This window comes from Hyaena hyaena, unplaced genomic scaffold, assembly GCF_003009895.1.
Source record: "Hyaena hyaena isolate Hyena2069 unplaced genomic scaffold, ASM300989v1 scaffold_135, whole genome shotgun sequence".
Lineage (NCBI taxonomy): Eukaryota > Metazoa > Chordata > Mammalia > Carnivora > Hyaenidae > Hyaena > Hyaena hyaena.
This window is the reverse complement of record NW_024080767.1, coordinates 641,474-666,353: the sequence shown is the minus strand read 5'-3', so window position 1 is coordinate 666,353 and position 24,880 is coordinate 641,474. Positions and strand designations below refer to the sequence as shown.

Below are 24,880 nucleotides of genomic sequence, written 5' to 3'. Positions count from 1 at the left end.
AAAATGACAATTATAGTACTAACCATGTAAAATTACTTACAGGATTAAACTGAAAGATGTAAAGTACTAGAACACAGTAAGTACTCAATAAATGCCATCTATTATCACTGCGTGTGTTACTACCATAAATTCTTCCTACCTCACAGAGGATGAAATTAGACAACAAATTTTTTAATTTTTTTTTAATGTTTTATTCATTTCTAGGAGAGAGAGAGAGAGACAGCGTGAGCAGGGGAGGGTGAGAGAGAGAGAGGGAGTCACAGACTCTGAAACAGGCTCCAGGCTCTGAGCCGGCAGTCAGCACAGAGCCCGATGCGAGGCCGGAACCCACGAACCACAAGATCATGACCTAAGTGAAAGTCGGACGCTTAACTGACTAAGCCACCCAGGCGCCCCGAGACAACAAATTTTTAAAGTGTAGCCTAATTCCTGGTATTTATTAAGATCTTCCTTATGGAAGTTATTAATTTTTTTTTTAAAGTTTCAGCAACAAGTTTCTTTTTTTTTTTAATGTTTTATTTTTTTCTGAGAGAGAGAGAGAGAGAGAGAGCGCGTGAGCAGGGGAGGGTCAGAGAGAGAGGGAGACACAGAATCGGAAACAGGCTCCAGGCTCTGAGCTGGCTGTCAGCACAGAGCCCAACGGGGGGCTCGAACGCACGAACCGTGAGATCATGACCTGAGCCGAAGCCGGACGCTTAACTGACTGAGCCACCCAGGCGCCCCGGAAGTTATTAATTTTTAAAGATACTACTTCACTGAATTCTCATTAAAAACCCTGTGATATAGGAACTATTAGGATTCCTTCTTTACTGATGATGAAACTGAAGCTCAGAGATTTCTAAATTTGCTTAAGGTACGCAGTAAGAACCCTAACTGAGGAAGAAGGTAACCAATGGAATTGTGAAAAAAATGAGACTGAATTGGACAAACAGAAATCGGTAATACAGAATCCTAAAAATTCAGCAAGATGTCTGGACTTGACATAATGTGTAATAAAGACTACTGTTTGTTTCTAAACCAGGAGCAGGGCTGTATGATGAAAATGCTGACATAAAATTTCAAAACTGTAGGCCAAATAGGTGGGTAATTTCCCCAATCAATAATGCAAAACGAGCACATGGCTAACTAACATAAGGGTCCAACCTGGGACTTTGGTCAGAACACAGTGACGTCAGCTCTAATCAAGTCAACATGTGAACCTTACCAAATGCTACTGGTCATTCAACAAATAGCTGAGATTTCACAAAAGTGTTGCTTTGCCCAAATGACCACAATTGCACTCAGATCAACAAAGAATATCATATTTAAAAGTAATCTAACACAGGAAGGGCAATGCATAATTAGTGTATATGATATGCTGCATTTAAAATTGAAAATGACAAATCAAACCACATGTCTTCTTTGCCTACTTAATCAGGAAGTCAGCCCACTAGGCTTCTTCCTATCTTTGCTTGAAATTGAGTTAAAACTCCCTGTGTGTCCACACTGTAACTAAGAGATCCCTTCCTGGAACAGACTAGAAAATAATATAAATGTTATTTTCCCTCAAGGCTAAAGGGTCCATCCCAGGTGTCACTGTTATAAATTCATTTCCAAATCATGGCCTCTCCTCTGTTGTGGAGAATATTCCATGCCTTGGGAAATCTGTCCTTGGCTATCCCAAGCTATTGCCTCACTGCCTGGGCCAATACTGTTAATGAAAGAAGGCAAAGAACATCATCTGTCTTTACTAAAACCAATATACAAAGGAGAGACACTCTCTTATACACGTGTTTTAATGAACCTGTGTCTTGGGGCCAGGAGAACAACGGATGTTTAAACAAGTACCACATCTCAGAGATTCTGGCTTGCAGAAGCTGACTTATTAATTTATTCTTGTATTAGGAAGATAAATAATTTTTTTACTCAGCAAATACTTATAGAGTAAATGCCAATACATGCTAGGCTTTCCTTTATTCAATTAAAATGTCAATGGGCATGATAATATCTACATTTTATTCAGTTTCTGAATGAATTGTGTATATTGATAAAAGTTTTAAAGACAGTTTTTATCCTACTATAACCACCACTAAGTGGCAGGTTGCTGGGAACAGTATATGGTGAGACTGGACAGACATCAACTAAATCAAATGATCTAATTTAACAGCACCAATGATGATGTGATGCACTGAGAAAGACACATCCCTTAGGGTAATCCTGTCAAAGAGTGTTTAATTTGAATCTAGTCATGAGGATATCATCAGACAAAGCCAAGTTAAAGAAAGGAACATACTTTAAAACACATGGTTTAGACTCTGCAAATATCAATGTCATTTGTAACAATGTCAATGTCAGAAAAACAGGCTAGGAAGCTGTTCTTAAAGGAGATTAAAGAACTATGACCACTACAAGTTGTAGGACAATTAAAAATGTATGATTCTTGACTAGATCTTGAATTGGTGGTTAAAAAAAAAAATCCAGCTAAAATAACATTGTTGGGACAACTGGAGAAATTTTAATATAGGCTGTAGTTTAATGATATTGCCACATTACTGCTAAATTCCCTGGTGTGTCAACGGTATTGCAGTTAAATAAAATACATTTTTATGACTGGATAAAATGACATATCTCCAACTTTGAAATGATTCAGTATGAGTGTGTGTGCGCATGCGTGTGTGTTAGAGAGAATGCATACATGTGTAAGAGAGAGAAGGCAAATATGTCAGAATGTTAACAGTGACTCTAGATAGAGAGTATAAACAGATAGACGGTATCTGTGGTATTCTTTTTTGCAACTGTTCTATGGGTTTTGAATTTTTCAAGCTAAAAAGTTGAGAAAAATGGAAATGTAAAACTAAAGATTTCTATAATGTTAGAAAAGACATTAGTATAACTTACAAAAGAACATAAAACGCACTTTCCTCCAATGTTTTTTAGGGTGACTATAATCTGTCAATTATATATTTATAAGCTGTTGTTCCTACTGGGCAGGAATTGTCTGCTCTCTATATAGCTTACACTTCAGTATTATGTAATACATTCACAAGCATTCAGACTTCCAGAAACTCCCCACCTACATAAAATTTCATATTCTCCTACAGGATTTGACTAGTACTGATTTATTTACAGCTGTTTAAACCAAATATTCTGACTTAGACTAGTACTGATTTTATTTACGGATGTTCAAAGCAAATATTCCAAGTGAATTTTAAAGATTGTTTGAAACAGTATTTACATGTAGGAGTCATTTAATTTCCTTAAGTAATAAATTAGTTAATGGAAGTTGCCTTGCTATTTGAAACGTAATGTGTAAATTCTGCTTAACTTGCCGAGTCAACGTAATGGATGCAAGCAACTACTTTGGAAAACCAAATTCTGAAGAAACAGAACAAAATGATCTACTGGCAGACCTTTCTTTAGAAACACACATACACATGCAAACAGCACCTTTTAACTGCCACACAGTTAACTTACGTGTGTAATGATGAACAGAACTGCTCAAATTCAATTTTATTGATTCACGTCACATTCTGAAAAACTAAAGTACAAGAAAACTGGGCACCCTTCAAAGTCAATGAACTTTTTATTTATTTATTTTTAAATGCTTATTCATTTTTGAAAGAGAGACAGAGCATTAGCAGGGGAGGGACAGAGAGAGAGGGAGACACAAAATCTGAATCAGACTCCAGGCTGTGAGCAGGGCTCGAACCCACAAACTGTGAGATCATGACCTGAGCTGAAGTCAGACCCTTAACCAACTGAGCCACCCAGGTGCCTCATAAAGTCAATGAACTTTTTAATCTGTAGTATTCTGTTGGGAGCTAGCAAAAAACTATCCTCTTACTAGTGCTGTTACTGAACTGTTATAGGGCCTATTAGCTAACTTCTCTAAATCTCAGTATTTCCAGCTGTAAAATGAAGAAAATTCTTGCATGATCTCAAAAAGATGATAACTTTCCCCTAACTATGTATATTAAGTTCAAGAATAAAAGAATGAACACAAAGTTTTCCAGGTATATAAATAAACCCAAGGCATTAGACAAAGTTAGCCAAATAGCAAATACCTCATATATACAAATATTTAATTTTCCTATGAATATTTTGTAACCTTTTACCTGAGAAAAATATATCCAAATGATGGTCAACAAGTTTTTGGTTTTTTTAATTCTTTTTTTTTTTTTTAAATGTTTTATTTATTTCTAGGAGAGAGAGACAGCGTGAGCAGGGGAGGGTCAGAGAGAGAGGGAGTCACAGACTGAAACAGGCTCCAGGCTCTGAGCTGGCAGTCAGCACAGAGCCCGACGCGGGGCTCGAACCCACAAACCGTGAGATCATGACCTAAGCGAAAGTCGGACGCTTAACCGACTAAGCCACCCAGGCGCCCCTGGTTTTTTTAATTCTATCACTCAATCAAATAAAGTATAAATATTCACCACCTTAAAAAAAAACTTCTGGTATATGTCTATATGTATTACTCACTCAGTAGTATTTACACAGCGACTGACGGAAAAAAAGTAGTAAAAACTCAGAGTTGTCCTTTCATGCCGCCTCCCCCTAGGTCCTAGGAATGCCTGAAAGAGGTACAATATGTTTGCCCTCTCAGAGACTCAGGCTTCTGCTAAAGATGCTATATAAGGACCACACTGCCAGAGATCATACCTCATGTTAGAGGCCAGGCAGGAACTAAAGTTAGGCCTCCAGACCTTTCCATTCCAGGGGTCCTTCCACTCTCTGGAAACATCACTTTCCCATAAATTGCTCACTGCAAGATTCTTGACTGGTGTTAAAGTCACTGAGTCCTCAGGAGAAATGGACAGGTTGCTATAGGAGAAAAAACTCTTGATCAAACCATTTCACTTAAGAAAACCAGAAAATCTATAGGTTCAGCAATTAGGAAACTAGCTAACTCAATTATGTTAATTTTTAACTAAATTATTAGATTAATGAAGTTCATTCAACAACTATCTGCTGAATGCCTAATGCATGCCAAATGCAGTGCTGAGCACTAGGTGAAAAGACATTGAGTCCCTGCCTTCATGGAACTTTCTCAGGAGGCAGGAAAGCCCTAAACAAGTAATCATACATCTATTATTACAAATTGTAATTATTCAAAAGAAAAATAAACTACGGTGCAGTAAGAGACAAAAGGAGGACTTATTTTAGACTGGCTGAAGAGGAAAAGCAACACACAACTTAAACTATCAAAAAGATAAAGAGGAGCAGGACAGAGAGAAAAGTATACCAGGCAGAGGGAACAGTAATGCAAAGGTCCTGAGGAAGTAAAGGGCGTGGAAGATTATAGAAACTACATAACTGCCAGTGGAAAGTGTGTGTTTGGGGGTGGGGACAGTAGCACAAAAGAGGGTTGGTGAGTAGGTAAGGTTATACAGGGTCATATAGGTCCTGGTAAGGAATGTAGATTTCCTCTTAGTACAACAGGAAGTAAATGAAGAGTTTTAATAGGGGATGTTTGACCCAATTAATATTTTAAGATTACTCTGTCTGCTGACTAGAAAACAGAATAGAGGGGGGACAAGAGTGGAAGCCAAAGGCTAACTGCTTAATTCAGACCAGAGAGATGGTGAAAAGTAACTGCATACAAAATATATCGAAGGTGGACATGACATGTCTCGTTGATGGACTGGATTTAGGGGTGAAAAAGGAGGGCTAGATTTTTGGACTAAGCAATTGGATGAATGATGAGAGAAAAGGGTTAGAAATATATTTTTGGGAGTCATCAGCATATAGATGGGTAAAATGACCAAGACAGAGGGTGCGGAGAGAAAGGGGTCCAAGGCCTGAGCCATAAGATACCTCAACATTTAGAAGCCAAGCAAGGGAGGAAGGATAAACCAGGAAAGGAGACAGAGAAGCAGTCCCTGATGTAGCAGGAAATGCAGACGGCATGTCACAAGGCCAAAGAGTTTCTGGAGTGTTTTGTTTTGTTTTGTTTTGAAAGTACAATTGACAAGAGTTTCTGTATCAACTCCTGCTAAGAGATCAAGAGGACTGAGAACAGAAAATCAACTTTTGAATTTGACAAGATGGAGGGCTCAGATAATCATCACAAAACCATTTCTGCAGATTGGTGTGGATGAAAGCCCAGCTGACTGGTTGAGAATGAGGAATAAAAACACTTCTAAGCAGTTTTGTTCTGAGGGGAAACAAAAACGGAGCAATACGTGGATACGAATATGGGGACAAGGAATTTTTTAAGATGGATAAATTAAAGCGGGATTGTTTAAGGAAACACTCTGGTAAACAGGGGACATTTGTAATAGCTTGGGCTACAGTAATATATACCTGAATGTTTTTCAAAATGCAGATTAAGCCCCATTAACGGACTGCAAAATCAATTTAGTGGATCAGCATTCTTTTTTTAATAAAAAAAAAAAAACCAGTATCATAGTGTACCGAATACAGTAAAAGTATTGTTTCACGAAGCTTTCATTTCGGTTACATACACATATTCGTGTTTTTTAAAAATCTGAAAAAATACATGACCATTAAACATGTGGCAAAAGAACACAAAGAAAAATGTGAGTATTAAATAACCAGTGCCAAAGAGAACACGATACAGGTATGCCTACAAGCTAATGTGAACCGTGGAAAAACCCACATGCGGAGCAGCAGCAAAAATTTCCATCTGCACGCGTACAGTAGGCAAACATACAGTTTCTGAGATCCCAATCCTGGCTCCAGTACTTTCTTCTTCCCAGAAAACCCGCCCCTTCCCTAGCAAGACGTACCGCTCGGTAAACTCGGAGAGACCTTCTTCCCAGTTAGGGCTTCCCAGTTAGGGTTCCCCAGGGTAAGCCCCAAGCTCGAATCTAGCACTTCTCCATCTCTCCTGTAGGTATCTCCAAGACGGACTCTGGGCTTTACACCATCCAAGTCCCCACCGGGACACCGGGCCGAGCTCCCCAAAGGGAACAAGGACATAGTAAGATATGAGCGATGGAGGGAAGAGGCACACTGAAAGCCAGCCAGGCCAAGCCGCGCTGGGCCCCACGTCCCAAGCACAGGACGCACGGTCGCAGGTTCCAAGGGTCCCTTTCTTCCCCGCTGCCCCCCCCAAGCCTGCCCTCCCCCTCGCCCCCCACGCTGGTACAAGGTGCGCTCCATGCCTGCGTCCCTCGGCTCCCCTCGGCCCAGCCACCCCCGGCTGTGGACACTTCCGCGAGCCCGGGAACGCGCCCTGGGTCACTCACACTTCCATGTCGACCCCGCGTCGTCGCTTCTGGCCGCCAGCAAGCGCGCAGCCTCACGCTACGCCGCGGCCGCCCCCGCGGTCCTCGCAGTGCACCGAGCCGCCGGTTACGCGCGCCGCGGGGCACGTCGGGATCGCCGCGCTGCACGCCGGGAACGCCGCGCTGCGCGTCGGGAGCCTGGCTGACCCGGGCGGAGACTTCGGCGCAGCCAGACTTCCCTGAACGTTTCGCGTTGCGGGACCTAAGACTGTTACATGTTTGCAGGCAAGACGTAACTCGTATTTTCGTGGTCTAGGTGATAGCTAAGTATTAATAAACTAAGTTTCCAGAGACATAATGGGGTTGGTAGGCCTGTGGCGTTAAAATCCCACCCGTCGGAAAGTAGTGCTGGCGAGAAGCAAGACGGCCCCGGGCTGCTGGAAAGGTTCTGTTTCCTGGTCTTGATGTTGGGTGCGCAGTGTGTTCTGTTTCTGAAAATTCAGTGAGTTGTACGCTTTTGTGCACGTTTCTGTATGTTGTAATTGAATAAAACGACTTAAAGGCCGGGGGGGGGGGTCCCTCAGCCTCCCTTCTTGTGCTCGCTCTTCTTTGGGAGCTATTTGGCAAACAGACACAGATGTAAGGGTAGGGGCGCCTGGATGGCTCAGTCCCTAAGCGTGGACTTTGGCTAGGGTCGTGGTCTCACAGTTACTGAGTTCGAGCCCTGCTTCAGGCTCTCTGCAGTCAGCGCGGGCCTCCTTCGGATTCTCTTAACACCTCTCTCCCTCTGCCCCTCCCAGTGCATGCTCGCGCTCTCGCGCTCTCGCGCTCTCTCACAAAAATAAATAAGCATTTTTTTAAGAAGCTGTCAAGGGTAAGACTCTGACCTCCCGGCCTTTCTACGAATTTATCTAAAAAGAATTATCAGATGCTTGAAGGTAGATGGTTGCGTAGTGACATTTTTTCGCAGGGAGATAGCCTGAATATCCATCAATGAGGAATTGATAAAGCATGTTTCAGCCGTGCAGTATTATGTATACGGCCGTGAGAAATCATGTAGCATATTTGTTATGCTAGGGGAAATGCTTAAGATAGGATCTGTAATCAAAAGATAGAAAATGATATGGTGTTACTCTAATAATCTAAAGAAAAATAATGCACAGGGGTAAAAATACCTAAAGTAGAGCCACCTAATCTATATTTTAGGTCTTAAAAAACCAGACATGGAAGGTCCATTTCCTTCTAAACTTCGGTATGTCTGAAATATTTCTTAACGGGCTAGAAGGAAAGAGCCAGAATATGAACAGTAGCAAGTGTCTTTAAATGATATGTCAATTGCAGGGCACATGGGTGGCTCAGTCAGTTAAGTGTCCAAATCTTTATTTCAGCTCAGGTCATGATCTCATGGTCTGTGGGATTAAGCCCCATGTTCCGCCCTGTGCTAACAGCCCAGAGCCTGCTTGGGATTCTCTCTCTGCTCCTCCCCTGCGTGCGCTCTCTCTGTCTCAAAAATGAATAAATAAACATCTTAAAAAAAAAAAAAAAAAAGATACGTATGGGGCGCCTGGGTGGCTCAGTTGGTTAAACCTCCAACTTTGGCTCAGGTCACCAACCTCCCTGTTGGTGAGTTCCAGCCCCACATCTGTGCTGACAGCTCAGAGCCTGGAGCCTGTTTCAGATTCTGTGTCTCCCTCTTTTCTCGCCCCTCCCCTGCTCGTGCTCTGTCTGTCTCTCTCTCAAAAATAAACATTAAAAAAAAATTTTTAATGATATGTCAATTGCTAATTTTTTATGCTTTTTTATAGTTGTATCAGTTATCATTTGCTAAATTCATTCTCTTTGCAAGACCCTTACTAAGCACTTTGTTGTTCCATTACATTAACAGTTAATGGTGCAGGCTTTGCAGTCAGATGGCCTGTGATTCTCTTTACCTCCATCACTTTCTTAGAGGCTATTGGACCTTGGGAGATTACTTAACCTCTCCTAACCCCAGTTTCCTAATATGTAAATCATAGGTCTGTGTGGCATTCTTTATAAAGTACTTGACACGTAGTAAATGCTCAGCAAATATTAATTACTGTGACAGTACAACTATGACACTCGGGTAGTTCTTTTGTTATTCAAATTTTAATATAGAGGAAACTGAGGCAGGCTTGGAGAGATTATGATTTACCCAAGGTCAGTCATCTAAGAACTTATCCAGAAGGGACTTAAACTCAGGCCATCTGAACAACTGTAGGGAGTGTATTATATTGTTAATAGTGACTGATTGGTTAATAAAATATATTATAGCCAAAAAATAAAAGGAATTGAGTACAGATACCTGCTACAACATGGATGGCCCTCAAAACCATGCCAAGTGGAAGAAGCCAGACACAAAAGAACGCATCCAAATGATTCCATTTATATGAAGTCTCCAGGATAGGCAAATCTATACAGACACAGAGTAGATTAGTGGTTGCTTAGGGATGGAGAGTGACAATTAATGGACACAGAACTTCTTTCCCATTTTAGTATTTGTGCTACCAAAGCAAGGACGTGGACACTGAATTTCTTTTGGGGAAAATAAAAATGTCCCAAAATTATGTTGTAATGGCTGTCCATCCCTGTGAATATATCAAAGAACACTGCATATATAATTTTAAATAAGCAAATTGTATGGTATCTAAATTATGTATCCATGAAGCTGTTAAAAAATTGTTACTGGTATTTGCTTGTGGGGGTTAGTTTGGAAGAAAATAAGAGGAATTTTTAACCTTTAACTTTACACATTCAGAACTTTAAAAACGTTTTTCAGGGGTGCCTGGGTGGCTCAGTCGGTTAAGTGTCTGACTTCAGGTCAGGTCATGATCTCACGGTTTGCGGGTTTGAGCCCCGCGTCGAGCTCTGTGCTGACAGCCAGCTCAGAGCCTGGAGCCTGTTTTGGATTCTGTATCTCCCTCTTTCTCTGACCCTCCCCTGCTCACGCTGTCTCTGTCTCTCTCCCTCTCTCTTTCCCTCTCTCTCTCTCTCAGAAATAAATAAATAAATAAAACATTTTTTTAAATTAAATTTTCAGTGCACATTGTTTTTAAATCACAAAAAATATTATTTTAAAAACAACTAATTTACTTTAAAAAAATCAGCAAGTATGTAAAATACCCCCCAGACCCAGTTGGCTTCATTTGTATAGAAGGTCCCCTGTACCTTCTTTAAGGACAGTGGGCCCCACAAAGCACTAAAGATGCTTGTGTTTTCACTTAGCGAATATGGAGTGATGGCCCATTTGGTGGTGATGATACAAATGTGAATAATCTGCACCTCCCGCCCTGGCTAGCTGACAGCCTAGCTGGGGAACCAGCTCTAGACATCAATAACTGCAATACAGTGTTTAGACGCGATGAAGCAGAGGAGAGAATGACTAATAAGGTCAGAGGCGTCTCAAAGCCAGGAGTGTTTGAGCTGGCTGTGGGGAGGAGCACCCAAAGCCAAAGCTTCAGGGATGGGCTTCCACAGAAGAGAGGTTAGTACCTCTGAGGGCCTCATGATAAAGTAGGTAAGCTCCAGGTTCTCCAAGGGAGGCCACCACAGTAAGACTTTGGGGACCATATGGAGTCACTCTGCCTATCCCCTAAGGGCAGCCAAGTAATCAGGAGTGAGATCCTTTCTCCCAAGGGAAGCCTGCCCCAAAGGACCCTTTGCAATGAAATAATCCAGCCAACAAAGCTGGGCTACTCAATGGCTGAAACTCCTCCCTAGCCTGTCCCCCACTCAGGGCCTCCCTGTAGCTCTCCTAACCTGAGGTTGCTTAAGGAGTCTCTGTTCTTTGCCACCCAAGGTATACAAACCCAGAAAATGGCTTTTTTTTTTCCCCTAACAACTGGCTTTTTAGGCAGTGGTATGTATTGTATACAAAGGCCCAGAGCATGAGCAAACGTTGTGTGTCTTCCATGGGGAAATGTCCTGTTGAACACAGAACTGTTAGGTCTAGAGCTCAGAAGGAAACTGGCAAAAACTTTTGAAGGTGTAAGTAGAAGTTGAAGGCTTTGAAGTTAAGTCACCTAGGGAGAGTCCAGAACAGTAAGACTTACTTGGTGCTTACAAGGTGCCAGCGAGTTGATCTCAGCTCTTCACAGGGGTGTGCTTATTTAATCCCCACAAGATTCCATGAGAATGTGTGCCGGGCACGGCGTTAGTATGCTCTCATTTAACTTCTCTCAGGAGTTCTCAGAGTTAAGTACAATGATCAGTCCATTTCACACAGAGGAAAGTGAAGCTCAGAAAGGAGCTACAAAGCGTCAGAGCCAGGGTGCTCCCTCTGCTCTGGCCAACTCCCAACACCTGTATGCACCAGCACTACCCTAACCTTACCTCTCAGTTTTAGGGCCTCCCTGTTCTGCACTAAACCTTTTAGGTGCACCAAAGTGGAATACGTAGGGGAGAGAGGCCAGGCAAAGCTTTCATTCTTCTGAGACAGATAAATCCCATACAACATTCAGCCAGCCCTCTGCTGAAATGGCTGTTGTCCATTGTCTGAACTGCCCTAGACGCTCAAGCTGGCAATGAGGATGAGCACAGGTTTGCCTATGGTCACAGCCTTGAAGGAACCACTGGCAAAGTCCGGCGAGGTTGCGATCATTTTTAGCATCCTAGGAGCAGGAATTGTAGACCCTTGGTGACTTCTAATCATGGGTTGTATTCTGGGGGACACAGGAATAATCAGTCACATGTGGTAGTTACAGATGTGGGCTCTGTGGCCACACAGACCGAGTTAAGTCAAGTACCTACCTTACAGAGTTGTGTTTAGAATAGCGCCTGGCAAATGGCAAGCATGGAAGAGAAAAAAAATACTACCTATTATCTCCAAAAATCCAAAGCAAGGAAAGATTTTGAATGATGAAAGCTTTAAGTATATGATGATGTATGGATGTCATCTACTTCTCCTTACTGTGGATATACTGTCCATCTTCTTGGAAAAATCATGAAGCCTTTCACTACCCACCTTACCTTGGAACAGTTGACATGAGTTGAGTTAAAGGCTTCTAGTGAGTAAGAAAATGTGTCCCATGGAGTGCAGGACTTGGAGCGTGGGATGGGATCGTTGGCCCCATTCAAGGGCATTTTCCTGGAGTCTCTCCATATGCGAGGCAGAATAATGGCTCCCACAAGATGTCCACACCCTCATCCTCTGGAACCTGTGGATATGTTACCACATATGCCCAAAGGGACTTTACAGATGTGATTAAGGTTATAGATCTTATGATGGGGAGATCATCCAGAATCATTTGGATGGGCCCAACCTAATCACATGGGTCCTTTAAAGAGGAGAATCCCAGTTGACAGAGTCAAAGGAAGGTGTAACTACGGAAGAAGAATCCAGGAGATGCTACTTGCCTGTTTCTGAAGCTGGAGGAAGGAGCCATGAGCCAAGGACTATAGACTGCCTTTAGAAACCAGAGAAGGCAAGGAAACAGATTCTCCACTGAGCCTCCAGAAAGGATTGTAGCCCTGCCAACACCTTAATTTTAGCCTAGTAAGAGCCACGTACAGCTTCTAGCCTACAGAATTATGAGATGATAAATCTGCGGGAGTAGTGTGGGAATTTGTTATAGCAGCAATGGAAAACAAATGAACTCCCATACAATTCCTGAATTCCATGCAGACTGTCCTGCTTATTCACTGTCCACTGTCACAAAAGGCTGCTTGTCTACTTTTGTCCAGAAAGCTGAGTACCCTTCAAACGACTCCTAGATAGATCCAGGTCCAGGTGACTCACAGTATCGTGTGTGTGCATGTGAGCACATGCAGAGCTCTGGGACCCCCTATTGTGGCTGCCGTTGACCACATTGTAGTGATGGCAGCAGGGCAGGGTGCAGTTGTCCGCAGGCCCTGAAGCCTAGCCTCCTACCTGACACCATTACTGCAGATGCCTTAGGCTACTTTAGTTTATTTTCATTCTCCGGCTGCTGAAGTGTGTGGGGCCAGGTGCAGGGATAGTCAGCATGTAAGGCATATTTAAGAGTCTCGTGTTTTGCCCCCCACCTCCCTGTTTTTATATTATTTTGCTTCCCTTTCCCTATGTTCAGTTGTTCCGTATCTTAAATTCCACATATGAGTGAAGTCATGATATGTCTTTCTCTGACTAATTTCACTTAGCATCATACACTCTAGTTCCATCCACATTGTTGCAAATGGCAAGATTTCATTCTTTTTGATTGCCAAGTAATACTCCATTGTGTACCAGAACAAACTTAGGGTCACTGCAGGGGTTGTGGGTGGAGGGATGGGCTAAATGGGCAAAGGGCATTAAGGAGGACACTTGTTGGGACAGGCCCTGGGTGAACCACTGGATTCTACTCCTGAAATCATTATTGCTCTTTACGCTAACTATCTTGGATGTAAGTTTTTAAAATATATTAATGAATGGATCAATTAATTTTTAAAATGTAAGGCGTAGTTCTCTGCCTTTCAACCAAGCAGGGGCCTTCACTCTGCAATCTTGGAAGGGAGCGTTTTTCTGGAGGCTTCTTGGTGTCAGTGAGCCTGCTCCCCCATTCCCAGCCCAGGAAACCTAAGCCTAACACCTGGGGCCTCTACCATGTGCTTACATAGTTTTCTGTTACTTACATAGTTCCCTGAAAAGTGCTTGGAACAGTGACTGGTATTCACTAAGTACTACATAAGAGAGCTTATGAACAAATACCCTACATATTTTCTGTCTTCTGTCTAGTGTAATTGTATAGCATAGGGACTAAGAGCACAGATGCTAGAGGCACCTAGGTGGCTCGGTTGAGCATCCCACTTCAGCTCAGGTCATGATCTCATGGTTTGTGAGTGCAAGCCCCACTTCAGGCTCACTGCTGTCAGCACACGGGGGAAAAAAAAGAAAGAAAGAACACAGATTCTAGGATCAGACTGCTGGCTTTAGTTTGGATCCTGTCTGCACCACCTAGTAACTTTATGAGCTGGGGCAAGTCACTTAAATCTTCTAAGCATCTAATCTTCTAAATTTCTCTACCTGTAAAATAGTGAAAAATGTGTTTACCTTCTAAGAAGATTAAATATGATGATAAACATGCAGCGGTTTTAAAGCATGTCTGCAAATTGTTTTGACATTCTTCCTTCATGGACTGGAGACTAATTCCCCCGACCTTGAATGTGGCCTGGACTTACGACTCATTTGTAATGAATAGAAGGCAGTGGAAAGGGGGGTGGCACCTGCGTGGTGCTCTGGTCAAGCATCCAACTCTTGATTTCTGCTCAGGTCATGATCTCACACTTCCTGAGTTCAAGCCCCACATCGGGCTCTGCGCTGACAGTGCAGAACCTGCTTGGGATTCTCTCTCTCCCTCTCTCTCTGCCCCTCTGCTTGCAAGCACGTGTGCACTTTCTCTCCTTCTCTCTCAAAATAAATTAATTTAAAAAAAAAGGCAGTGAAAGTGACACTACATGCCTTCTGAGGCTGGGGCAGAAAAAGCCATGCAGCTCCCATCTGGCTGTCTCTCAGGACGTGGGTTTTAGAGTCCTGAGTCACCTTCAAACCACTAGGCTGGAGGCACCCCGTGGAGAGATCACACCCTTATGCAGGTGTTGCAGTCCCCAACTATTTGAATCCTCCCAGTCCAGGCATCAAACCTGTGACTAATGAAGAAGGTTTTGAAATGACCCCAGGTCCGCGCAACTGCATGAGAAACCCTTAGCCAGAACCTCTTAGCTGAGCCCATTCAACCTCCAGAATGATCAAAAGTAGTAATAATCATCACAGTTGTTGTTTTACGGTTTAGGATGTTTTGTTACACAGCGATAGATAACTGATATTCACATAAAGCACCTTGAACATGAAAAGCACTGAATAAATAGTTGATTTCAAACTAGCATCATCCTAGCCCACTAGGATCCTTTATTAATAATGGCAACTACCATTCACTGAGTACTTAGTATAAATCAGGCCTTATACGTATATGATATCTTCACTCAGTCTTCAATGCATGGGTATCATTATTCCCTTTTTACTGAAACTCCAAGGGAATAAGTACTTACCTGAGGCTACACCCAAGGAGCACTGTGGCTTAGATTCAACCCTGGCTCCTCTGACTCTCAGAGCCTGTCATAAAGTGTACTCCAGTATACTTAACTGCCACTTGAGTCTTTCTAAAGTGCTGCCAGGGATGAGTTGGCCACCCAGGCTGGGCCACCAACAGCTGTCTCCACGAAGAGCTAGCAGGATTGGGGCTCTTGTCATGCCCCACACCATTCTTTGAGGCTGTCTCCTGCACACTCAACACCAGGTATGTATGGTCAATCTTAACTCAGCAAATGAAGAGTACAGCAACCCACGGGCTTCAAGACTCCTTGTCCAACTTTTGTATTCACCACAGTGACTGGAAAGATAGTTCACTGTCACTTAAGATTTAGTGGTGTTCCGGGGTACTTGGGTGGCTCAGTCGATGGTATGTCCGACTCTTGGTTTCAGCTGAGGTCATGATCTCACGGTTTCATGAGTTCAAGCCCCACATTGGGCTCTGTGCTGGCACAGAGCCAGCTTGGGATTTTCTCTCTCTCTGTCTCTCTTTCTCTCTCTCTGTCTGCCCCTCCCTGTCTCTTTCAAAATAAATAAATAACCTTAAAAATTAACAACAACAAAAAAAAGATTTAGTGGTGTTCCTAAGGGCCAATACTTGTTAACTTGATCCCTCGAGTAATTAATTTCTGATGAATCAACCTGTTGGCATGCTCCCCAGACCGATCCTGCCACCCTTGTGTTGCCACCCTGCACATAACACAAGCTTTACCACACTACCCGGGATTCATTCATCTGCTCAAAAAGCTAAGTTGTCAAGTCCTTGCCAATGTCAAGTTGTCATTGTCTCTCCACTTCAAAGAATGAAGAGCTAGACACAAAATGAGCAGCAGGCAAAAGTTTATTAGATGAGATTAGAAAGGAAGAATAGTAGAAAAGCTCACTTTACAGAGAGGAGGCATTCGAAAGTAAATGCCCAAGGACTATAGGCAAGGGTCCTTGTTTTACAAGGTTCTGGTTGATGTGGGAAACAAAAGCAGAAGGAAATGGCGGATACAATTAAATTTCCTTATATAACCTGCAGCCCCTTGACAAACACTTGAGGCTGGCAGAGGTTTCTCCAGGAATTCCCTACTGTTTTAATGCTAATACTTTGCTAGAGGAAAAAACAACCTTAGCTTGACAAGAGCTAGGCCTCCAGTACCCTGGGAGTCTTCTTCAGCATATGAAAATCTCATTGGAAACTTCACCTTGACTTTACCTTCCCCAACTCCACAGTAGATAACCAGTTTCTCTTCATGGACTTGTTTTTTCTATTCTTTTTTTTTGTTCCTTTTCTTTTTTTTTATTATTTTTTTTTATTATTTTTGTTTTTATTTTTTCTTTTTTTTTTGTTCTTTTCTTTTTTTACCTTTCTATCATTTCTTTTTTTTTTATTTTTTTTTTTTACTTCTTCTTTTATTTTTTTTTCTTTTCTTTTTTTTTTTTTCTTTTTTTTTTTTTTTTTTTTTGTTATTTTGTTTTTTTGTTTTTTTTTTCTTATTTTCTCTTTTTTTTTTTATTTGGTGTTTTTTTTTTTTTTTTTTTTTTTTTCTTTTTTCTTTTTTGTTTTTTTTTATTTTTTTTTTTTGGTTTCTTTTTTTTTCTTTTTTTGTATCTTTTTTTTTTTTTTGTGTGATGTTTTTTTTTTCTTTTATTTTTTTTTTTTTATTGTTTTTTTTTTTTTTTCATTTTCTTTTTGTTTTTTTTTTTTTTTTTTTCTATTTTTTCCTATATTTTCTTATTTTTTTTTTTTTTATTTTTTTAGTTTTTTTTTTTTTTTTTAATAATTTTTTTTTTTTTTTGGTTTTTTTAGTTTTTTATAGTTAATACTTTGTTTCCTTTTTGTGTTTTTTTTTTTGTTCTTTTTGTATTTATTTTTTTTTTTTTTTTTTTTTTATTATCTTTTTTTTTTTGTCTTTTTCTTATTTTGTTCTTCTATCTTGTGTTTTATTGTTTTTTTATACATATTTATTTTTTTAGTTTGTTGTTTTAGTTTAGTTATTCTTTTTGTTTTTTTTTGTTTTCTGTTTTTTTTTTTTTTTTTTTTTTCAGTTTTCATTTTTTTTCTATTTGTTTTTCTTTTCTTTTTCTTCTTTCTTTTTTTTTTTTTTTGTTTTTATTATCTTTTTTTCTCTTGTTTGTTGTTCTTTTTTTGTTTTTGTCTTTATTTTTTTGTTTTTTTTTTTAATTTTTTTTTTTTTTTTTTTTCTTTTAGTTCTTTTTTTTTTTCTCTTTTTGGTTTCTTTGTTTTTTCTTTTTTTTTCTTTTTTTTCCATTTATTTTTTTTTTTTTTTTTTTTTTTTTATTTTATCTTTTTTTTTTTTTTTTTTTATTATTTGATATTTTTGGTTTTTTTTGTTTTTTTTTTTTTTTTTTTCTTTATGTTTTTGTTTTTTTTTTTTTATCTTTTTTTTTTTTTTTTTTTTAGTTTTTTTTTACATCACTCTTTTTTTTTTTTTTGTTTCTTTTTATGTTTTTATTTGATTCCTTTTTTTTTTTTTTTATTTTTTCTTTTTTGTATTTTGTTTTTTTTTTATTTATTATATTTTTCTCCTTTTTTATTTTTTTTGTGTTAATTTGTATTTTTTATCTTTTTTTCTTTTTATCTTTTTTATATTTTTTTTATTTGTTATTTTATTTTTGTTTTGTTTTTTTTTTTTTTGTTGTTGTTTTTTTTTTTTTTTTTTTTTTTTGTTATGTTTGTTTGGTTTTTTTTGTTTTGTTCTTTTTTTTAAGAATTTTTTTTTTCATTTTTTTTTTTTTATTTTTTTTTTTTTTTTGTATAGGTTCTTTTTTTTTGTTTTGTTTTTTCTTGTCCATGAAGAGATACTGGTTATCTACTGTGGAGTTGGGGAAGGTAAAGTCAAGGTGAAGTTTCCAATGAGATTTTCATATGCTGAAGAAGACTCCCAGGGTACTGGAGGCCTAGCTCTTGTCAAGCTAAGGTTGTTTTTTCCTCTAGCAAAGTATTAGCATTAAGACTGTAGGGAATTCCTGGAGAAACCTCTGCCAGCCTCAAGTGTTTGTCAAGGGGCTGCAGGTTATATAAGGAAATTTAATTGTATCCGCCATTTCCTTCTGCCTTTGTTTCCCACATCATGTGTACGTTCACTTCCCCATCAATGTTGTTATTCAGGAGAATGTTATTCAAGAATGGTTCACTTGTTGAAATCTGAAATTTCTTGGGCAAAAAATACATCTGCTTGCTGAGTTCAAATGAGGCCAGGCATTGCCTGTTCAGTCTCTCAAGCCCAGAAAGATGAGTTACTTCTTGAAGGAAATGACATTGAACTTCTATCAAATTCAGCTGCTTTGATTCTGCAACCCATAAGAGTTTTTTTTTTTATGTTTTATTTATTTCTGAGAGAGATTGAGAGAGAGAGAGACAGCATGGGCAGGGGAGGCTCAGAGAGAGAGGGAGGCACAAAATCCGAAAGAGGCTCCAGGCTCTGAGCTAGCTGTCAGCACAGAGCCCGACGTGGGGCTTGAACCCACAAACCATGAGATCATGACCTGAGCCGAAGTCGGATGCTAACCAACTGAGCCACCCAGGTGCCCTAACCCACAAGAGTTAAAAATAAGGATATCGAAAAATTTTTAGATGGTATTGTTATGCCCAGAGACACAGAGACCAACCAAGATCACTGAAGCCGAATTAAGGAGTCTTTATTACCGGCTAGGACCACAGAGAGTTAACATAGAACTCTAAATGTGTGGCCCCAAATCCAAGGATTTAGGACTTTTTATAATGACCAAGCAGGCAAGCAGGCAGTACAGAAGCAGAATTGAGCGGTTATTGTAAAAAGATTACAAAGTGATAAAGAGAGCAGCCTTTATCCTGGTATGTAGGAAAACATTTGTTATTTTGAAGGCATGACTTAGGGTTTTGGGGAGTTTCAAGGGAATACCCATTATCTCAAGGACAAAGTATGCAAACTGTCATAAACAACCATTAACAGGGAATATTAGCCCTTATCTTCTTCTTTTTTTTTTTCCTTGCACTTGAGGATAGTCACGTAGCCCTGAGTCTGAGTGCAGACCCAGAAGGTTAACTGGGTCAAGATGGAAGGGCTGAGGCTAAATTCATGTGCAACATATCAGCATCTGTTTCTGAGAAAGGAAAAGTTCAGCAGGCTAATGAATAAGACCTACGTTAGTTCAGCTACAGAAACAGCAAGATGCCAGATTTTTCAGACTTCTTTGTGATATTTTAAAGACGCACTAACAGCTGTGTGTTAAAAAAAGAAAAGGAAAGAAAACGACAAGCTTTGAGATACTAGATTGGATAGAGAGCAGATTAGATATTATAGAGGGAAAGATTGGTGAATTAAGGGCATAAAAATAGGCACCATCCAAAATGAAGCACAGAAAGAAAGAAAATCACCAAAAATAAAAGAGCATCAATGAGTGTGGGGCACTACACACTTATGTACAAATAATTGGAGTCTCTAAAAAAGAGGAGAAACAAGAGGGTGGAAAGATATTTTAATATTAAAAATTATAAACCCACAGACATAGATGCTCAACAATCTCCAGCAGAAGAAAAGTGCACCACAGTGCATCAAAATCTATTGTTCAAAACCAGTGATACAGAAAAAAGAATCTTTTTTTTTTAATGTTTTATTTATTTCTGAGAGAGACACAGTGTGAGCAGGGGAGGGTCGGAGAGAGAGGGAGACACAGAATGCGAAACAGGCTCCAGGCTCTGAGCTAGCTGTCAGCACAGAGTCCAACGCTGGGCTTGAACCCACGAACTGTGAGATCATGACCTGAGCCGAAGTCAGACAGTTAACCGCTGAGCCACCCAGGCGCCCCCAGAAAAAAATCTTAAAAGCAGCTAGAGGGAAGGATGTGTGGGTGGTTCAGTCAGTTGAGCTTCCCACGCTTGATTTCTGCCCAGGCAATGAATGTTCCCAGAGTTGTGGAATAGAGCCCCATGTGCTGAGCATGGAGCTTGCTTAGGATTCTCTCTCTCACTCTCGCTCTTGCTCTCGCTCTCACTCTCTCCCTAAGCCCCTCTCCCCCACTTGCACTCTCTCTCTAAAAATTATATTATTTATATATAAATATATATTATTTATATATAAATATATTTATTATATTAAATATTATATTTAAAAGGCAGCTAGGGGGGAAAAAAGACATGTAACATACAGAGATACAAAGATAAGGCTGACATGGGGCGCCTGGGTGGCTTAGTCAGTTAAGCATCCGACTTTCACTTAGGTCATGATTTCGCGGTTTGTGGGTTCGAGCCCCGCGTCGGGCTCTGTGCTGACTGCCAGCTCAGAGCCTGGAGCCTGTTTCAGAGTCTGTGACTCCCTCTCTGTCTGACCCTCCCCTGCTCACGCTGTCTCTCTCTCTCTGCTAGAAATAAATAAAAAACATTTAAAAAAAAAAAGATAAGGCTGACAGATTTGTCATCGGAAACAATGCAAACGAGAAGACAGTAGAGCAACATCTTTAAAATACTGGGGGGAAGGTCCACTCAGAATTCCGTATATGGGAAAAATATTTCTCAAAACAGCAGGGTAACATAAAGACATTTTCAGATACACAAAAGCTGAAAGAATTCATCACTGGTACTACAGAAAAATAAAGGAAATGCTTCAGACAAAAGGAAAATGATAGCAGATAGAAATTTGGATCCATACAAAGGAATAAAAACCACAGGAAATGCTAACAACATAAGTAAATATATAAGATTTTTTTTCTTACTATTTTAATCCCTATAAACATAATTGATAATGGAACACCTGGGTGGCTCAGTCAACTAAGCATTGACTTCAGCTCAGGTCATGATCTCATGGTTCATGGGTCCAGCCCCACATCAGACTGTGCTGACCGATCAGAGCCTGGAGCCTGCTTCGGATTCTGTGTCTCCTTCTCTCTCTGCCCCTCCCCAACTCGTGCTCTATCCCTCACTCTTTCTCAAAAATAAATATTTTTTTAAAACTGATGGTTTAAAGAAAAATAACAATAAAGTAGAAATAGGAGGGAACGTTCTGAACCTGAGAAAAAGGGATCTGTGGAAACCTGACTGTAGGGAACTGAATTATGCCACCACCACCCATCCCCCTGGAAAAATATATTCAAGTCCCAATTCCCTAGGATTTGTGAATATGACCTTATTTGGAAATAGGATCTTTGCATTGTACTGAAGTTAAAATGAGGTCATAATGGATTAGGGTGAGCCCTAAATCCAATGACTGGTATCTTTCAAAGTTAAAAGGAGAGGGAGATTTGGATGCAGACATAGAAGAGACACTAGAAAGAAGGGCGTGTAAAGATAAAAGGCAGAGAACAGAATGATGCAACTACAACTTAAAGAATGCCAAGGATTGTCTGGAGTCACCAGAAGCTAGGAAGAGGCAAGGAAGGCTTCTTCCCTAGAGCCTTTAGCAGCATGGCCATGCCGGTACCTTCATTCCAAACTTCTGGCCTTCAGAACTGTGAGAGAATAAACTTTTGTGGCTTTAAGCCATTACAATTTGTGGTACTTTGTTATGACCATTCTAGGAAACTAATATACTTACATCTAACACCATACTTAGTGGTAGAAGACTGGATGCTTTCCTCCTAAGATCAGGAACAAAATGAAGATGGCCATTCTCACCACTTCTATTCAAAATTGTACTGGAGGGGGCCACCCCGGGTGGCTCAGTTAGTTAAGCTTCTGACTTTGGCTCAGGTCATGAACTCATGGTTCTTGGGTTCGAGCCCCGCGTCGGGCTCTGTGCTGACAGCTCAGAGCCTGGAACCTGCTTCGGATTCTGTGTCTCCCTCTTTCTCTGCCACTCCCCCACTCACACTCTGTCTTTCTGTCTCTGTCTCTCTCAAAAATAAATAAACATAAAAAAAATTGTGCTGGAGGTCTAGTCAGAGCAATTAGGCCAAAAAATAACAAAAAAAAAAAAGCATTCAGATTGGAAAGGAAAAAGCAAAACTATGCTAGCAGATGACATGGCATTGTAGAAAATCATAAGGAATCCACTAAAAAACTGCTGGGTCAACAAATTTGATAGATTTTAAGATACAAGTTCAATATATAGAAATCAATTGCATTTCTATACAATGTAGAGTGTTTCTTCTATACAATAGAAGAGTGAACAGTTGGGAAATGAAATCAAGAGGGGCACCTGTGTGGCTCAGTTGGTTGGGCATCCGACTTCGGCTCAGGTCATGATCTCATGGTTTGTGGGTTTGGGCCCCGTGTCGGGCTCTGTGCTGACAGGCCAGAGCCTGGAGGCTGTTTCAGATTCTGTGTCACCCTCTCTCTCTGATCCTTCCCTGCTCACACTGTCTCTCTCAGAAATAAACAAAACATTTAAAAAAATTTTTTTAAAGGAAATTAAATCAAGAAAAACAATTCCATTTATAATTCATCAAAAAGAATAAAACAGTTGGGAATGAATTTATCAAAACTAGTGCCCTGAAAATTACAAAATATTATTGAAGGAAATTAAATAAGATCTTATTAAATTAGAAACATCCCATGTTCATGACTGGAAGACTTAATATTGTTAAAATATCAGTACTCTCCAAATTGATCTACAGACTCAATACATCATTATCAAAATCCCTACTGTCTTTTTTTTTTTTTGCAGAAATTGGCAAGTTAATTATAAAATTCATATGAGGATACAAGGGACCCAGAATGGCCAAAACAATCTTGAAAAGAAAAAAAAGGTTACTGAACTCAATTTCCAATTGCCACAGTGCTACATTAATAAAGGGAATATAGTACTGGAATAAAGTAGACATACAGGTCAATGGGGTAGAATAGAGTATCCAGAAATAAAGTCTTACATTTAGGTCAATTGATTTAAAAAAAATTTTTTAACATTTATTCATTTTTGAGAAACAGACAGATGTGTGTAGGGGAGGGACCTAGAGAGAGGGAGACACAGAATTCGAACAGGGTCCAGGCTCTGAGCTGTTAGCACAGAGCCCAACACAGGGCTCAAACTCACAGACTGCAAGATTATGACCTGAGCTGAAGTCGGACACTTAACCAACTGAGCCACCCAGGCAACCCAAGCCGATTGATTTTTGACAAGAGTGCCAAGATAATTCAATGAGAGAATAAAAATAGTTTTTTCAACAAATGGTACTAAACTGCATATTCACCTGCAAAATAATAAAATTGGATGCCCAACTCACACCATACAGAAAAATTAACTGAAAATTAACATAGTAAATCTTCATGACTTTGGGTTAGGTAATATTTTCTAAGATATAACACCAAAAGTACAAGCAACCAACAAAAAGTAATGGAAAAATTGGACTTCATCAAGATTAAGAACATTTGTGCTACACACAATACAAACAAGAAAATGAAATGACAATTTATTATTATTTTTTTTAATTTTTGATGTTTTTATTTATTTGTGTGAGAGAGAGACAGCGTGAGCAAGGGAGGTTGAGAGAGAGAGGGAGATAGAGAATCTGAAGCAGGCCTCAGGCCCTGAGCTATCAGCACGGAGCCCGACACGGGGCTCGAACCCACGAACTGTGCGATCATGACCTGAGCTGAAGTCAGATGTTTAACCGGCTGAGCCACCCAGGTGCCCCTGAAATGACAATTTAAAGAATAGGAAGAAAATATTTGCAGATCATATATCATACATCTGATAAAGGACTTGTATCATCAAAATTAAAAACTTTTGCTCTAAGAAAAATGCTGTTAAGACAAAGAAAAAACAAGATGATACCTCACCAAAGAAGATAATACATGGATGTCAAATAACCACATGAAAAGATGCTCAGCATTAGTCATTAGGGAAATGCAAATTAAAGTATTAATGAAACATACTATGCACCTGTAAGAGTGACTGAAGTTAAAAAGACTGACCATTCTAAGTGTTGACAAGGATGTTCAGAACTGAAACTCTCATATACTGCTGGTGGGAAAAGCACATCTGTACACTTTGCAAATCTATTTGGTAAGTCCCTAAAAATGAAACATACGTCTACAGTATGGTCCAGACATCCCATTCATAGGTATTTATCTAAAGGAAATTAAAGCATATGTACATAGAAAGACTTGTCATGCATTTTTTAAAAGTTTTATTTTATTTTATTTTATTTTTAATGTTTTATTTATTTCTAGGAGAGAGAGAGAGAGAGAGACAGAGTAAGCAGGGGAGGGTCAGAGAGAGAGGGAGTCACAGACTGACACAGGCTCCAGGCTCTGAGCTGGAAGTCAGCACAGAGCCCGACGCGGGGCTCGAACCCACGAACAGTGAGATCATGACCTAAGCGAAAGTTGGACGCTTAACCAGCTAAGCCACCCAGGCGCCCCTTAAAAGTTTTATTTTAAAAGAGAGAGTGGGGAAAGGTAGAGAGAGGGAGAGAGAGGATCCCAAGTAGGTAGACTCTGAACTATCAGCACAGAGCCCAATTCAGGGCTTGAACTCACAAACCTCAGGATCGTGACCTGAGCCAAAATGAAGAGTCAGGCACTTAACCAGCTGAGCCACCCAGGTGCCCCTGTACAAGCATGTCTTATTTATAATAGCTAAAAATTGGAAGCAACTCAAATATCCACCAAAAGGCATTGGATATACCAACTGGGGCATACCCATACAATGGAATAAAAAGACTTGAACTATTGATACATGTAATAACATGGATAAATCTCAAAATAATTATGCTGAGTGAGAAAAGC

General features: G+C 40.0%; 1 protein-coding gene across 4 annotated transcripts in view; it reads right to left on the bottom strand.

The window, feature by feature from the left end:
• Positions 1-7,278, bottom strand: part of LOC120235679 (CGRP receptor component) — a 42,557-nt gene extending 35,279 nt beyond the window's left edge. The window contains exon 1 of one of the 4 annotated variants that reach the window (XM_039238090.1): positions 7,191-7,278. In XM_039238090.1, the coding sequence (XP_039094021.1) occupies positions 7,191-7,198 (8 nt within the window). In that variant the 5' untranslated portion in view covers positions 7,199-7,278. Of the gene's footprint in view, positions 1-4,638; positions 4,659-7,190 lie in introns of those variants that run through there. The other 3 variants (XM_039238094.1, XM_039238093.1, XM_039238091.1) reach the window with 3 other exon arrangements.
• Positions 7,279-24,880: the final 17,602 nt, after the last annotated feature.